This window comes from Silurus aristotelis (genome assembly GCF_946808225.1).
Source record: "Silurus aristotelis genome assembly, chromosome: 21".
NCBI lineage: Eukaryota > Metazoa > Chordata > Actinopteri > Siluriformes > Siluridae > Silurus > Silurus aristotelis.
In genome coordinates, this window is record NC_139594.1 from 9482011 (window position 1) to 9497186 (window position 15176).

The 15176-nt window shown below is 37.6% G+C and overlaps 4 protein-coding genes across 6 annotated transcripts; 2 read left to right on the plus strand and 2 right to left on the minus strand.

Annotated features, from left to right (window-relative positions):
* The first annotated feature begins 44 nt into the window (after positions 1 to 44).
* LOC310716320 (uncharacterized protein) lies at positions 45 to 6736 on the plus strand. Of its 2 annotated transcripts, none has more exons than XM_083523374.1 (10): positions 45 to 183; positions 334 to 411; positions 1217 to 1249; positions 1442 to 1528; positions 2185 to 2282; positions 5258 to 5394; positions 5564 to 5662; positions 6017 to 6085; positions 6283 to 6339; positions 6423 to 6736. In XM_083523374.1, the coding sequence occupies exons 1-10, from the start codon at positions 118 to 120 to the stop codon at positions 6545 to 6547; spliced, it is 849 nt and encodes a 282-aa protein (XP_083379500.1). In that variant the 5' UTR covers positions 45 to 117; the 3' UTR covers positions 6548 to 6736. The 2 variants fall into 2 exon arrangements, with proteins under 2 accessions (XP_083379500.1, XP_083379499.1); XM_083523373.1 differs by having other exon boundaries at positions 47 to 183; positions 6411 to 6736.
* A 456-nt stretch (positions 6737 to 7192) lies between these two features.
* On the minus strand, positions 7193 to 11435 carry cdca8 (cell division cycle associated 8). Of its 2 annotated transcripts, none has more exons than XM_083523372.1 (11): positions 11204 to 11435; positions 10774 to 10874; positions 10176 to 10304; positions 10023 to 10060; positions 9454 to 9526; positions 9299 to 9363; positions 9136 to 9215; positions 8789 to 8884; positions 8049 to 8178; positions 7842 to 7928; positions 7193 to 7755 (listed from the first exon to the last, which is right to left on the minus strand). In XM_083523372.1, exons 1-11 carry the CDS (start codon positions 11341 to 11343, stop codon positions 7720 to 7722), a joined length of 975 nt encoding a protein of 324 aa, XP_083379498.1. In that variant the 5' UTR covers positions 11344 to 11435; the 3' UTR covers positions 7193 to 7719. The 2 variants fall into 2 exon arrangements, with proteins under 2 accessions (XP_083379498.1, XP_083379497.1); XM_083523371.1 differs by having other exon boundaries at positions 10774 to 10877; positions 11204 to 11430.
* Positions 11436 to 11640: 205 nt separating this feature from the next.
* airim (AFG2 interacting ribosome maturation factor) lies at positions 11641 to 13456 on the plus strand. The gene is made up of 4 exons (XM_083523376.1): positions 11641 to 12189; positions 12278 to 12457; positions 12993 to 13111; positions 13285 to 13456. The coding sequence occupies exons 1-4, from the start codon at positions 11921 to 11923 to the stop codon at positions 13323 to 13325; spliced, it is 609 nt and encodes a 202-aa protein (XP_083379502.1). The 5' UTR covers positions 11641 to 11920; the 3' UTR covers positions 13326 to 13456.
* A 581-nt stretch (positions 13457 to 14037) lies between these two features.
* cldn35 (claudin 35) lies at positions 14038 to 14959 on the minus strand. Its single transcript, XM_083523375.1, has one exon. The coding sequence runs from the start codon at positions 14849 to 14851 to the stop codon at positions 14165 to 14167; it is 687 nt and encodes a 228-aa protein (XP_083379501.1). The 5' UTR covers positions 14852 to 14959; the 3' UTR covers positions 14038 to 14164.
* Between the last annotated feature and the right edge of the window lie 217 nt (positions 14960 to 15176).

The window sequence follows — 15176 nt, forward strand, 5'->3', positions numbered from 1 at the left end:
AAAAAACAGAATTGGGAAAATTTATAACCTGAAAGAGGACCTCCAAAAACAGGAAGTGTTAATGTTTATCAATTGTCACATTGAGTTCAGAAATCAGCAGCAGGGAAGCAGGTGAACATGTTTGCTGGAGAAGTATGTATGCCATTGTGCCAAGGGTTTCTCAAGAAAAGAAAAGATAAAATAGTAAGTGATAAATCTTTTAAAGTTCATACAAATTATATAATGTTTATAAAATAATTTCAATCCTGAGGTGATCAAAACTTCAGCATTTAGTCAATACTGAAAAAAGAGACCCGTTCTGTAATGAGTACATCCTTTTCCTGATTATTTTAGAGGCTGAGATGGGCTACTTACTGGTTCAAACTTCATAACGCAACCCTTTTCTTCTACAATAGAAAACATGGGAACATTGTAAGTATTTGTGTCATATTTCAGCCGTGACACCTTCAGATGATTTTGTATTGAAATTCAGCTTTTCTGTAGATATGTTCTCTTAATTTGTTACACAACAATAAAAAGGTTTAACTAAAATGGCATTATGTCTAGAAAACTGGTCCATTGTGTTCATTGTGCATTTTGAAAGCAGCCGTTGGTTTCATTTCTGTTCACCTTCATTAGTGTCTCTTTCAACCAAAGAGCTTTGAAATGAGCAGATAGGCCACAAAGTGAGGTTCAGAACACTGTAATGATTAATTGTACATTTAAAAATGTATTTGTGCATTTAATTTGTAATTGCATGTACCAATAAGCAAATTCATTTAAAACACATCAAATATAAAATAATAATTAAACTCAAATACATGGTCCTTACATACTTTAAAAAAATTTTACAACTGGAAATCCTGAGTGACTGTACAATAACACAGAAAAGGGAAAGTAATAGTAAAAGTAGTAGGTAGTAGTTCTGCAAAAAAAATACCATAAATCATCAAGCACTTTTATAAAAATGTCTTATGTGACTCTGCTTGACCCAATATACGACAAAAGGTATGTTACGTAGTTTAAAAACTGGTGGTCATGTTGAAGTTCATAATTTGATTTGAAGTTTTGTTTATTAATTTTTTTATTACTATTGTGTGTGATAATTTTGGCATATAATTTTCAGTGTTATCCTGGTATCTCTAGTGTAAAGTTCATTTTGGGCTTTACATTAAACAGTGAGAATCAGTGCATTCAAATCTGGTGTTTGTTTGTTTGTTTATTTCCTCTCTGACAGACAGACCTCAGAGGAAAGTATTACCTTACTGAAGTAAGTTGTGGCTTCAGATTCTAGATATCTTACTGTGTGGTCAAATGAATGATAGCTTTCAATGATAACCATAATTACCTGTGGTTTTAATCTGAGCTGTTGAAAATCCCCCCCCCCCCCCCCCCCCAACAGTCACATCCTCATTTAAATTGATCGCTGTGGCATCATTGTTTTGTGGTTGGTGTTTAACAGGTCGAGTCTGTGCGTGAGCTAACACACACTAAGAAAAAGCACTATACTTTTGAGATCGCACTGAAAAACGGGAAGAGGAAAGTCCTGGTAAGTTCTCATCCTTCTCAGTACTACGTGTTTGAGGATGTGATCTATATTCATTTGCCAACTTGTATAGAAACGCATTCTCCTGTATTAGTTCATTGGAAAGTACCGTTTCAGAAAAGGGATCATTTGTGATTTGTTCGATCTTTTTCTTCTTGTATAAATCATACGCTTGAGGCAAACTGTGGGGAACCTAATTTTATATTTATGTGCTAAATTGGGTATCCTGCTTAACTAAAGTGCATTATAATGAATAATAACAATAAAAGTAACTAATATGTAAATTTTGTTAAAAACAAAACAAGGCAAAAAAGTGTCAAACTATTTGCTTTTGTTGCAGTTGGAAAAAGTTGCAACGCAACTGTGAATCATAATGATTACATTTTTAAAAAACGTATTAAATGTTCGACGCCAACAGCTCTTCTGTTTAAAGCTGTCCACAAATTTACCCATAAACTTTAAACATTTAAAGAAAGCCATGAGAAATGTCATACTACTCCCATTCATTTATTTTGCTTGTTTCCTGATCAAAGATTTAACTTGGAAAGCATAAAAAAGTTTAATATTTAGCCACTTGGCTCATTTATTTCACTGTTTATTTCATTCATTAATATTTATTTATTATATTAATTTAATTAATGAGGGGTATTTACCAACAGGCTGCAGAAACAGCAGACCTCAGACAGCATTGGATGTGCCAGCTTTTACAAGCAATGAACCATAATGTGTGTAACACCACTGAGCCGAACTCTAACTGGTAACACTGCCGTCAGATCGCCATTACACACTGATACCAATTATTGCCAAGAGATAAATAAAAAATAAGAAAATGAATTATGTATGTGTTTATATGTATACAGTTACATGTGTACAGGCCCAGAAATATATTGTTTCAGCTGTTTACCAAAATGTATTCAAAATGCAGTTATATAATCGGCTTAAAGCGCAGACTCTCTGCTGTAATTTCATCATTTACATCAAAATTGGAAGAAGAGTTTAGGAATTGCAGTTTCTTAATATGTAACTGCCTCTTTTTTAAGGGGCCAAAAGTAAAAAGCAATTGCCTAAAAAGAAATTTCATGGGCTGTATGGGCTGTTCCCTCATTAATCCATCATTAATTAAGCAGAAGGTCTGGAATTGATTCCAGGTGTGGCATTTCTGTTTGGCACCTGTTGCTGTGAATCCCAAACATTAGGATGAAAAAAAATGAAGAAATCCATCAGAGTGAGTGCAGAAATGTTGGAGTGGCCAAATCACACTGGTGAGCACTGGAATTTAAAAAGGCCTGGACGTCCACGAAAGACAACAGTGGTGGATGATCGCAGGATCCTTTCCATGGTGAAGAAAAACCCCTTCACAACATCCACTGAAGTAAAGAACACTCTGCGGGAAGTTGGTGTATCAGTATCTAAGTCTACCATAAAGAGAAGACTTCATGGGAGCAAATACAGAGGGTTTACCACAAGGTGCAAACCATTAATCGGACTCAAAAAATAGAAAAGCCAGATTAGACTTTGCCAAAAACATCTAAAGAAGCCGACCCAGTACTGGAACAGCATTCTCTGAACAGATGAAACTAAGATCAACCTGTACCAGAGTGATCGGAAAAAAGAAAGTATGGAGAAGGCTTGAAATAGCTTATGATATAAAGAACACTACATCCTCTGTAAAACATGGTGGAGACAGCGTGATGGCATTAGCATGCATGGCTTCCAATGGCACTAGGTCACTAGTGTTTGTTGATGATGTGACAGAAGACAGAAACAGCCAGAAGAATTCTAAAGTGTATATGGATATACTTTCTGCTTAGATTTAGCCAAATGCTGCAAAGTTGATTGGACGGCGCTTCACAGTACAAATGGACAATGACCAAAAACATACTCCTAAAGCAACCCAGGTGTTTTTTAAACCAAAGAAGTGGAATATTTTGCAATTGGCAAGTCAATCACCAGATCTCAACCCAATCGAGCATGCATTTTACTTGCTCAAGACAAAACTTAAGGCAGAAAGACCCACAAACAAGCAACAACTGAAGACAGCTGAAATAAAGGCCTAGCAAAGCATCACAAAAGAGGAAAACCAGCGTTTGGTGATGTCCATGGTTTCAAGACTTTAGGCAATCATTGCCTCCAAAGGATTCTCAACAGAGTATTGAAAATGAACATTTTATTTACGGTAATGTTAATTTGTCCAATTACTTTCGAGCCCCTGAAATGAGGTAACTCTGAAAGTCTGCCCTTCAATTGCATCTCGGTTTCATTTCAAATCCGATGTTGTGGCATGCATAGCCCAAATCATAAATCTTGTCACTTTACAAATATTTCTGGGCCCAACTATATATATAGTATCTCACAAAAGTGAGTAAACCCCTCACATTTAAGTATATCTTCTAAATGGACAATGTGCAGCTTGTATAGCAGTAGATATTTACTGTCATCTTAAAATATAACATCCAGCCATTATTGTCAAAATAGCTGCCAACAAAGGTGAGTACACCCTAAGTGAACATGTAAAGCACTGTCTTAATCCTCCTTGCCATGGAATTCACCAGAGTTGCACAGGTTGCTGGGATCCTCTTCTACTCCTCTATAATAACATCACGGATCTGCTGGATGTTAGACACATGGCACTTCTCCACCTTACGCTTGAGAATGCCCCACAGGTACTCAATAGGTTTAGGTCTGTAGTCTTGGCCACTCCATCACCTTCACCTTCAACTTCCTTCGACCTAATCTTGGTGGTGTGTTTTGGGATTGTGTTTGATTTTTCATGTTGGAATCCATGTTTCCCCTCAATTATCTGGATTTCCCCAGTACCAGCAACATTTATGCAGCCCCAGACCATGATGCTACCACCACCATTGACTGTATGCAAGACACAATTTTCTTGGTTCTCCTCACCAGGGTGTCACCACACATGCTGGACACCACAAGAGCCAAACAAGTTTATCTTAGTCTCAGACCACTGGACATGGTTCCAGTAATTCATGCTCTTGATCAGGTTGTCTTCAGCAAACCATTTGAGGGCTTTCTAGTAAGCCCACTTCAGAAGAGGCTTCCTTCCTGGACAATGGCCATGCAAACTGACTTACAGTGTGTAGCATATAGTCTGAGCACTGACAAACAGACTTTCCGCTTCTGAAACCTCTAAATCAACGCATCCAGCACTCACGTGTCTGTTTTTGAAGCAGCTTCTGCACCTGACGCACAGCACAAGGACTCAACTTCTTTGATATACACTTGCGAGGCCTGTTCCGAGTGGAACACTTTTTTGAAAACCTCTATATGCCACTGTCCTGCAACTCAGTTTTAAGGTTTTACTGATCTTCTTATAGCCTTGGGCATCTTTGTGGAGAGCAACAATTCTAATTCTCAAATCCTCCAGTGGTCAGTATGAGAGAGGTGTACTCAAAGCACCAAATTTAAACTGCTCTAATACAAGATACACAAATGTGTATGGTCCTGTCAAGCAGACAAAAACATAATAAATAGGACATGTGGCTTTGGCATAGTTAAATGACATAAAGCTGTTATCACTTAGAGTGACACTAAATCTATACTACTATACAAGCTGCACATTGACTTCTCTAAAATATAGATTAATTTCTATAGTTATTGTCCCTTGAGAATATACTAAAATGGTTGCTGAAATGTGAAAGGTGTACTCTCTTTCTCTGGATGGATGGATGGATGGATATAATGTATATGTATGTACTTTATATGTACATGCAGTGAGCCCGGATTAGATCACGAGTGCAGCTCTTGGTCAAGCTCATGCAGCGACTCACAGTCTGATCACGACTCACGCCTGCCACCCAACGTACAATCTGTTGTTGTAACACCAATCTCACCTATCTACGTTGATCTTAGTATGTTTTACTGAACTGTGTTTCTAATTTTGTAATCGTTTTAATCTATTACAGTAGTTTAATGTATTCATGTAATTGACCTTTGAATGAAACTGATATATTCTTATTTTCCATTTTAATTATACAAAAAGGATGTTACTAATTTATTTCTATGACTTTATGACCTCAGGCATGCCTTATAACAGTCAGTTCCCAGACGCTGATGTCAAACAGCAGGATGACGTGATTGAACCCGAGAACGATTATGATGTCCTGCCGGTTTGCAAACGTTTGTGCATTTGTTCTTTTTTTTTTATTGCAAAAATTCAGTTTGCACACTTTTACTGTTAATGTAAGTCAAAACTATTCTGAGCAGACAAGATATGTCTGATATTTGCTTCTTTCATTTTGCCCTGGAGACATGAGTCTGTTACAAACAAGTCACAAACATTGCATAGCTAAACTGATATAAATGTAGAAAAAAAAATGTGGGAGACAAGCTTCCATTATTCACTAGCATCTTTAGAGAGCAGATGTGTGTTTAAATTATATTTATTAGATAAACTAACAATAAACACACCATCCTAATAGTTTACTGATGAAAATGTTTATACTGTTTGTAAGTAGTATCATGTATTTCCAGCCCTGGAGTATGAGGAAGTAATTTATGATACACCTCCATCAAACCGGCGAGCCAGTGAGCGAGAACATGGTACATGTCCACCTCATCTTTTCTCTCATCCTCTGCATATTTACTCACTTAATCATGCACTTGTTTCACCTTCTCCCTCAATCATTTCATCATCACAGTTTTTCACTCAATTCACTGCCCCCTTATTTATTTTCTCTTATTTATCAATTAATTGTTCAACTTTCACTCACTGTTTGCTTTGATCTTTCCTATTTCAGACACGGCTGAAAGCATCTATGACATCCCAAAATTTGCATTCAAGAAGTCCATAAATGGTAATTGAAATGTATAATTTATTAGTCAGGAGGTGTATTATTATGTAATTACATGTGATTTGTGATTCCAGTTGGCTCTGCAGAAGCCTCCTGTGCTAAAGAACTACCTGAGATCACAGGTCTTCTCCAAGACATGGTGACCTGTTTGGGGGGAAACTCTGCAGACTGGGCCAGAGCAACTGCTCCAGGAGCCATCTGTCAACCTTAGCTACACTGTAAAGACATGCATTGACTGTAAAAGGTTTTCTTGGCTGATTCCTGTACACATTTGTATGTTAGTTGCTTATGTCCATATTTCAATGTCACAATACTGTGAAACATACTATGATCATTTTATATACAAGATTGAACAGAATTCATACTTGAATAAATGGCGTAATGAGCAATGAAAAAAAAAGTACTGGACCATAACTGTTTACACAAACAATTAGAGAATTTAGCTGAAAGTATTAATTATCTTCCGCATACTTTTTGGGAGAGTCGTGGTCATATTTAGTCACATGACACAGCTGAGGTACTTTTTTTTTTTTTTAGGAAAGAGTTTACCACCAACCGTTCATCAGCATTGTCATACTGTGTAAAAGATTCTCCTACAGTCCTAGGTTGTCAATTTTAAGTTGGGGGGGGAAAAAAAACCTGCTCTTGAGTCTTTACACGGCTGAGGAGAAATCGTTCAGTGTAATAGTGTGGTGATGATTAAATGCCATTTAAATCAGTTTTACTCCATTTCTTTTAAGAGTCGATTGACACTAGCTGTGCAGTTGTGCTTTTTATAGCCCAAATAAAAAAATTAATATTTCTACATTGATTAAAGAAGAAAACCAGGAAACAGGTACACACCAAAAAGCATTGATTTGCTTTTTAAAGTTGTTTATGGGGTTGAATTTCTTTTATACATACATTACACATTTTTCAAGTAGCTGGATATTTTACCCACAAAAGAGACAAATTACAAATGTCAAAACATTCCATTAATGTCAATTTGGACAAAATCACTTAAGGATTTTAGATGTAGTGACACTATTCTACACATGTCCGTAGCTCTGGGAGACACATCCAGTACTTCTGTTCCTCGACGAAAGCAGCAGAATTATAGATAAATATCAGGAAAGACATTTACATAACAAAAGGAAACCATCTGGTTACTATTTTGAGCATATTTACAAAATAATGCACACCTGAACAGTACACTGTGACTATAAGTACATTGACAAAATGCCCGTGACAATATAGAACAGGAAAATGGATGAAAAATCTGTAGCTAAAACATAAAAAGCAAAACAACAAATAAGAGAACTAAAAGTTCTGATATAAAACAATGATTTAAAATACAGGATGGTGTTTACGAAGCGCTGAAATTGTCGCTGGAATGCAGGCTCTTTATTCTGAGGCTCCACAGAGAGCTGTGAGTCGATTCTGTGCAAGCAAATAAGAAACCGTTCGCTTTTTAGAATGTTTGGATGGTTTACTGTGTAATATAACTTTGAAGGAAATAGATATACCTGCAGCTTCCTGATACTTTGAATTGCTTTCTCATCCAGCTGACTCAGATCAACAGAATTCATCTCGCTGGCCAGCAGCTGAATGCACTGAAAACAGACCAGCAGCTGCGATTACTTTCGGGCTTCATTATGAAATAAAACGACGTTCACAAAACCTCTTTGTTTTCCTGAAAGTGGGGTTTAACGTTACAGTGGTAAAACACTAACCTCTCCATTGCCCAGAGGAACATTGATGACAATATCTTCAGTTCCTCCAGCGATGGGAGAGCCATTCACAGAGATGCTGTACACCTTCTCTCTGTGACGAGGAACTCGTATTGCTGGGGTCTTTGGCAACCTGGAAAGAGAGAATACGAGACGTTATTCGAACCTGCCATTTTAAAATAAATAATAAAAAATAAAAACGTTAGTACACCTGTTTTCACTTTGTACATGACATGTCTATACAACAGAGCAATTGAATGAGTGCATTATTTTGGAATGGAAGGTATGAAACCAAACAATAGTACTTAGTAAATCTATTTGGATAATTAATCTCTGGTCTGGACGCTTGTTTGTGTTTGGCTTCACCACATTTAGCAGACAAAATATAAAGCGCAACCCACAATGATCTGATTTTTACAATTGCATCAACTAAAATTTAGCAGGCTCATGAGCCCAGCAGTTTCAGATTGCTGGCATTTCAGAAGTCCAGTGTCTTATACTCTTATCTACTTTCCTAGACCACTGAATGGGGTACTGCATATGCTGGAAATGGAGCTTTGTGAACAATAGAAATCATTTAAATATAACTCACCTATCATACCAAAAAAGTTATTGTGCTCTGTAGTACTGTAATATTTGTCTATTTATCCCTAGAGTATTAATAAACAAAAAACTATTTTGATTAAACATTAGGCATAATAGGCAGTTTCCATTCCAAGAGACAGAAAATCTCATAAAGTTACCTGGAGTCAAATCTGGGTGTGACGAGTGGAGTTGGACCAATGATGGAAGAGTCTAGGAAACTTCTGGCAGGGGTAACCAGGGGCTTCCTGGTGGATCTATTCACAAGACCAAAGAAATATTTAAGGAATTAAATTAATCGAGACACTTGAACAATACAGGCTCACTCACTGAGCGATTAAACTAATCCTTGAATCCGATTTTCTACTGAATGGGAAGCTCCTGATTCGTGTCTGCTTGTATTGTGTTAAATCACATGATTGACTGATTGTATATACATTGCAGGTATATAGGTTTTCCTATGCAAGTGTGCAGTGAGCGCATATATAAATAAAGAAACATTACTTACTTTCTAATAGTGCCATTCTGCTTGCTTACAGAGAGGGCTCTAGCCTTCTTGGTAGTTGATGGTGCTTTTTTTGGTCTTCCCTGTTGAAAGCAGCAAAACATGAGAATCAACAAGAGCAGAATCAATTGCAGTTATAAAAAAACCCAACTGTTTCTGCACTGACCTTTTTGGTTGTAGACTTTGGGACCGAATTCTCTTCATCCTCAGGCTTTACACTAGACTTTGAATCTACATGAATATCAGCAAAACCATTATATGATTAATAAGAGAATACAAAGAGCGAAAACAAAAAGGGTAAGCGAGGAAAATTAAAATCACCATTGGAAGACTTGAGGGGAATTGTATGATCTTGAGCGATGGTGAGCTCCACCTGAGCAGCTTCCTCCTTTTGCTGCATTGGACAAATTAAAAGATTCAGACAGAAATTACAGTATTCAATCTTTTTGGCCATGGGTCCTGTTTTTAAAGCTCAAAATTCTCATGACCCATGCACTGCTTTGGTAAATATAATGTGCATATACCTGTATAATGCACCACACACTACTATTATTCCTTTATCATTATCATCATCATCAGTTAGCAGTTATTATTAGTATAGCATGTGCAATATTTCATTATTTCTGATAATCATGTTTGCACCAAGTCCCACTGCACATATATTTCATTGTACATATTATGTCATTATATTTTAGTGCAATTATCTTTTGTTCATTCTTATTTCTGCTGGTCTCTGAGAGCTACTAAACTAATTGCATTGTATACACTACAATGACAAAGTCCAAGTATAATGTAAAATACATTACACCCCATAATAACATACAGTGCATTAATCAACGTTAAACATGCCGTTTTGGTTAAGAATCTGAAACTACACAAAGCAGACTTACCTTGGATTCATCCACAGGAGTTTCTGGCTTTTCAGATCCTAATGAGCAGATGTAGGAAAGATTTTGATTACTCATGAAACACACTGTAGTACAATCAGTGAAATGAAGGAGAAAGCAGGTGGTGAAAAATACAGTAGGGCATGGGATACATACCACAATACTGAATCCAGTTCATATGCCGCACTGCCATTGGAAGCTTGATCAGAGTCATGTTGTACAGGTTGTCTGCATCTTTAAGAAGGTGGTTGGTCTTCTCATGCAACCTCTTAATGATTGTATTTACTAAAAAAAAAAAAAAAAGGTTTTAAATAAATGAAAAGTTGTATACTACACCAATATCAAATGCTCAACAAATGTAGATAGATACTTGGGCTCACAAACCCCATCACCACCAAGCTGCCAATGTTGGGCCTTTAGCAAAAACCTTAACCCTCTGGGCACAGTATCATGACTGACCCTGTGCTCTGAACTAGTCCTAATGTGCTGATATGCAAAGAAAGCATTTCACAGCTATGTAATGTACACGTGATAATTAAGGCATGTCTCAGTAATGAGTACTCTGAAATCAAGAGTGAATTGTGTGTTGAATTTTAAGCACTTTTCGTTATTTTGTATACATAGTGTACATGCCAATAATGAGAGTATATTTTAAATAAAAGAAGTCTGTAATGAGATAGTGGACACATGACATGTGCAGTTAAACACAATGACCCCATGAGAAATACAGTGTGTGATCATATAAATCACACACCTTCATCATCAAAATCGAGCAGAAAAGCTTCCAGTTTGGGCATCTTGCTGTTCTTTTTGTTCTTGGCATTAGTGGTTCTTTTTCTGGGCGCCATGTTGATCCTGCTGGAAAAACAACACAGAAAATCTGATTACAAACAGATTAAACATGTGCTGGTTGTTGTTGTTATTGCTGCTGCTTATTAGATAGTACTCGCTAGTATTTGCGCCTCAAGCACCCCAGTTTAATGTGAATATTGCATAAAACAAGCTTCAAACCAAATCTGACTAATAATCAGTCGAACGTTACTGTGATTAGCCGCATCAGCTTGGTCCTGTTCAGACTACAGGAAAATGCATCTCCATTTTCAACAACATAAACAATAAATTAATACAGATCGTCCTTAGATCCTATAACGCCTTTCACACAATGTAATTGATTTTCCTTTTACCTGTTGAAGATAATGTACTTTTTACTTCGGTTTTCTGCCGCTTCCCGACCTACTCCAGCAGTTGGCAAAAATCTATTCAAATTTACTCGTTGAAATATACCAGCCAATGAGCAGCCGGCGTTCTGTGTTACGTCACTCATACGGGTCTTTGCCGTCTGTTAAAAAAAAGATTCGACTCTTCGAGAGTCGAACCCAAAGTTAACGCAATACGAAGCAACATTGTTGTAAAAGCTATAACGCAACACTGATTTATCTGAAACGCCGCTGTTTTATATCTTTTCAAAAACAATATTTTCGTTTCAAGTTTGTTTTTGACTACATTAAAATGTATTGTCTCAAATTGACTTAGAATCGACCAAAACATTTTAGGAATCGGTCAGCTGATTCGGACGCCAATTAAAGGCAACAGAACACATAAACCAATCACGTCAGAGCTTATTGCAAGACCGTGTAGATGGCGCTTTTGGATTGGTTATCTTGTGGCATCGGCGCAAAAACCGGAAATACTACACAGGCACACGCGTACTGAAGCGAAATCGTTATCTAAAGGTGTCAAGTTTGAGATATTCCGTTATTTATTTATTTATTTATTTATATATATATATAACGTAGCTCGTTTGTTTCCGTATAACTGTGATAATCGTGTCCGTGATGCAATAATGGTGATCAGGATGTCATCTATGTGATCACTTATGAGTTTGGGCTGAAAGTGTGATCATGTCTCAGCCAGCGGTTTTAAAGTTGCACCAAGAACTCAGAAAGTGTTTTCAGAATATAAAAGAGAATCAGACTGTTTGGAGGGGAGTGCTTGATGAGTGTTCATCTTTGGTGAGCTCTTTGGGGAACCTGGCAGAACAGCTGAGGGCGCTGAAGCGCACTGAAATAGAAAAAACTCCACTCGGGACTTTTCCAAACCTCCCTGAGCTCCTTCAGTACAAACTCCTGAATGCTATAGACACAGTCCTGAACCAATTAAGGGAGAAAGTGTGAGTTGCATTTTTTTTAAAAAACCTAAAAAATAAAATAATTATTTTCTGTACTCACCATGAAACCTTGGTTTGCCGTTTTACACAGAGATGCTTTTGGATCAGTGCGAGATTCAGTCATTAAGCATGTGTGTGCAGTTTTCAAGATGTATGAGCAAAACTCTGACTCCCTTCCAATTAGCACATGTGTGGCCAGATGTGCTCTTTCACCATCTATCTCAGACATGCTGGAGTGGCTACAGGACACGGAACGCTACTATCGGATACAGTATCCCAGATCTGACACTTTTTTTTGTATTTCCGTTACCGTCTTTTAGGATGTCACCAGCTCTCATTGAAAATGAATGATCTCCAGTCTCTTTGTTGTTGCCAGCCAGTTGGATGTAACAGGATAGTGGTTACCTAAACATACCACTGAAGCCCTGTCAGTCATTTGGCTTGAGGATGTGATTTGGTACTGGAAATGAATATCTGATAAACCCAAAACAGATTATTAATAATATTTACTTAGATTTAATATATTCTTTGAATGAAAAATTAAGAGAAAAAAAAATTTGGTTCCAAAAAAGAACTGGTGCAGCATATTCGAGCATTTACAGATGTGGTAATTATGTAGAAATAAGGATAGTCTGATTGAAATAGAGGACTTCTGAAACTATTTGAACTTCTCCAAATATTTCCAGTAGATACATAAAATTTGCTGTGCGATGTTGCAGACTGCATATTTTAAAAGGGATTGGGTTAGGCATTTAATGATGTACTAGGAATGAGGCCTGCATGATGGTCCTTAGCTTTGTATTCAGATACATGCAAAGAAAGAACCTTTTACAGCTACTGAAGCCTGATGATCTTACACTTCTAGAAAGTGCACCAAAGAGATGGCTATCTTTAGCTTCACCTGACGGCGAGGAACGAATTTCAGGTAATTGGTCCTTATCGAATGGGCACTGAACCATGTTTTTTTTTTTTTTTTGGTTCAGAGTTAATTGTTTTGTTCAGTTATTTTTCACATGAATGTATATAATGGGCTCTTTTAATGCTTATTATGATTATTATTATGCATTTCTTATTCTTCTCACTGTTTTGTTGTTTTAGATGCACTCTGTCAAGTGTCCTTCTTCCTGGAATCGGATTAAGCAATTGTGTGTGGATTTCACCTCATAATGTTCTGACTGGAAAAAATGTGTTCCATGGTGACTGAGCTATAATTACCGGAGAGAAACTTCGTAACCTAAGTTGTGACGTATAAAATCTTCTCATGTTACAACCACTGCATGAACTTGCTTTTGGTAGTTTACAGGAATTTTAGCTTCTTTCATGTGAGGAATTCCCAACAGCAGCATCACTATCAAGTCTGTTTTAATGGACTTACACAGGATAATTTTTTTTTATGGATTTCTACAGCTGTAGAAAAAATGTATGCTGCAGATGTCTAAAAGGTTCATTAAAGCAGTTCCTGTTTTTATTCTTAAAAAAAAAAAATTGACATGTATCTTTCTTATGTTTATATCGCGTGTGACGTGTTCAGGAATAAGAGAAAAAGTGCACTTAAGTTCATAATGTTTAAAGCAATTTAATTTTCTTTTAGAAGCACACATTTCACATAAACACTGAAATCGTTTTAAAAAATTTTAAGTGTGCAGAAGTTTCTTGAGAAAAAAAGTAGGTATCCTGCTTTAGAAACATCAACAGACTAATAAACGTTTCCACAATCAATAAATAAGAAAAAAAAATACTTTGAAATACTTTAGCACAGTTATCATGGTACACCCACATAACATCATAGTAGTGAAAAGTAGAAAAACAGTACAAATATTTAAAGCTACATTTAAAATAACACCACAACACTACAGAGCCATTATTTAACTGTCTCATCAATCTGAAAGCTTTCACTATGTGCATTTTAAATAACCTGTTGTAGCCCATTATAATCACTATTCAAGTCTTATGAAAATGCTATTGCTTGCCTTCAATCTTAGACATACTCCTTAAGAGGCAAACTGTTGGTAGAGATGGGTTTTGGGGGATCCAATACAGACGACCTGGAGTTAGCAAAGCTGCGGCCCATATAGCCACGTCTGTAGTGTCCTTTCTCGATGTAGGTGCAGGAGGTGCTCAGCACAATGCCGCTGATGATGAGAATGACAGCAGCTGCCCAGCCCAAATAGATGGCCTGGCCCAATTCTCGTTTTTTTTGGATGGGAACATTGGGGTTATAGAAGTCCTGAACCACTGTGTTGGCTGTCCAGGACACGGGGATGAGCACACACAGGCCTGTTAGGATGAAGAGCACCCCGCCGGACAGCGCTATGCCAGCCTTGGCATGGCGATCATCCCCGGCGCAAGTGGTGCACTTCATTCCGCAACAGGACACCGTGCAGGACAGCCAGCCCAGAAAGATGGCCACGCACATGAGTGCACGGGCTGCCTGGATGTCCGGTGGCAGCGCCAACAACGAGTCATAAGTCTTGCATTGCATATGCCCAGTGGTCTGATAGATGCAGTTCATCCAGATGCCTTGCCAAACGATTTCCGAAGTAAGAATGTTGGGCCCAATGAAGGCCGTGACCTTCCACTGGGGCAACGCAGTCACAGCAATAGCCATCACCCAGCCGGTAACAGCGCAGGTGAAGCTGATCAGCTGCATACCTGTATTCACCATGATGCTACTGTCTCTGTACCACCCGTCTGGCCAAAGCCGGGACGACACTTTTTCTTCTGCTGCAAGTCCGGTTAGGGTTACTTCTCGGATTCCTCTTTACACCCTCCTCAAACTGCTCGTCAGTTTATGATTTCTGCTTACCTCCTTTCTTGAAGATTTCAGATAATTTAAAACCTCACAAAGCAATTTTTCATATGGTTTCTTCCAGAGCCTTTTTTGTAGTGTTCTCCTTCAGTTCGTCACCATGCCAACTTTCTCCCTCTTTCTTTGAAGCAATGAATAATTAAAAAAACAGATCGGCGCTATTGTTTCTCACAAGTCAGAT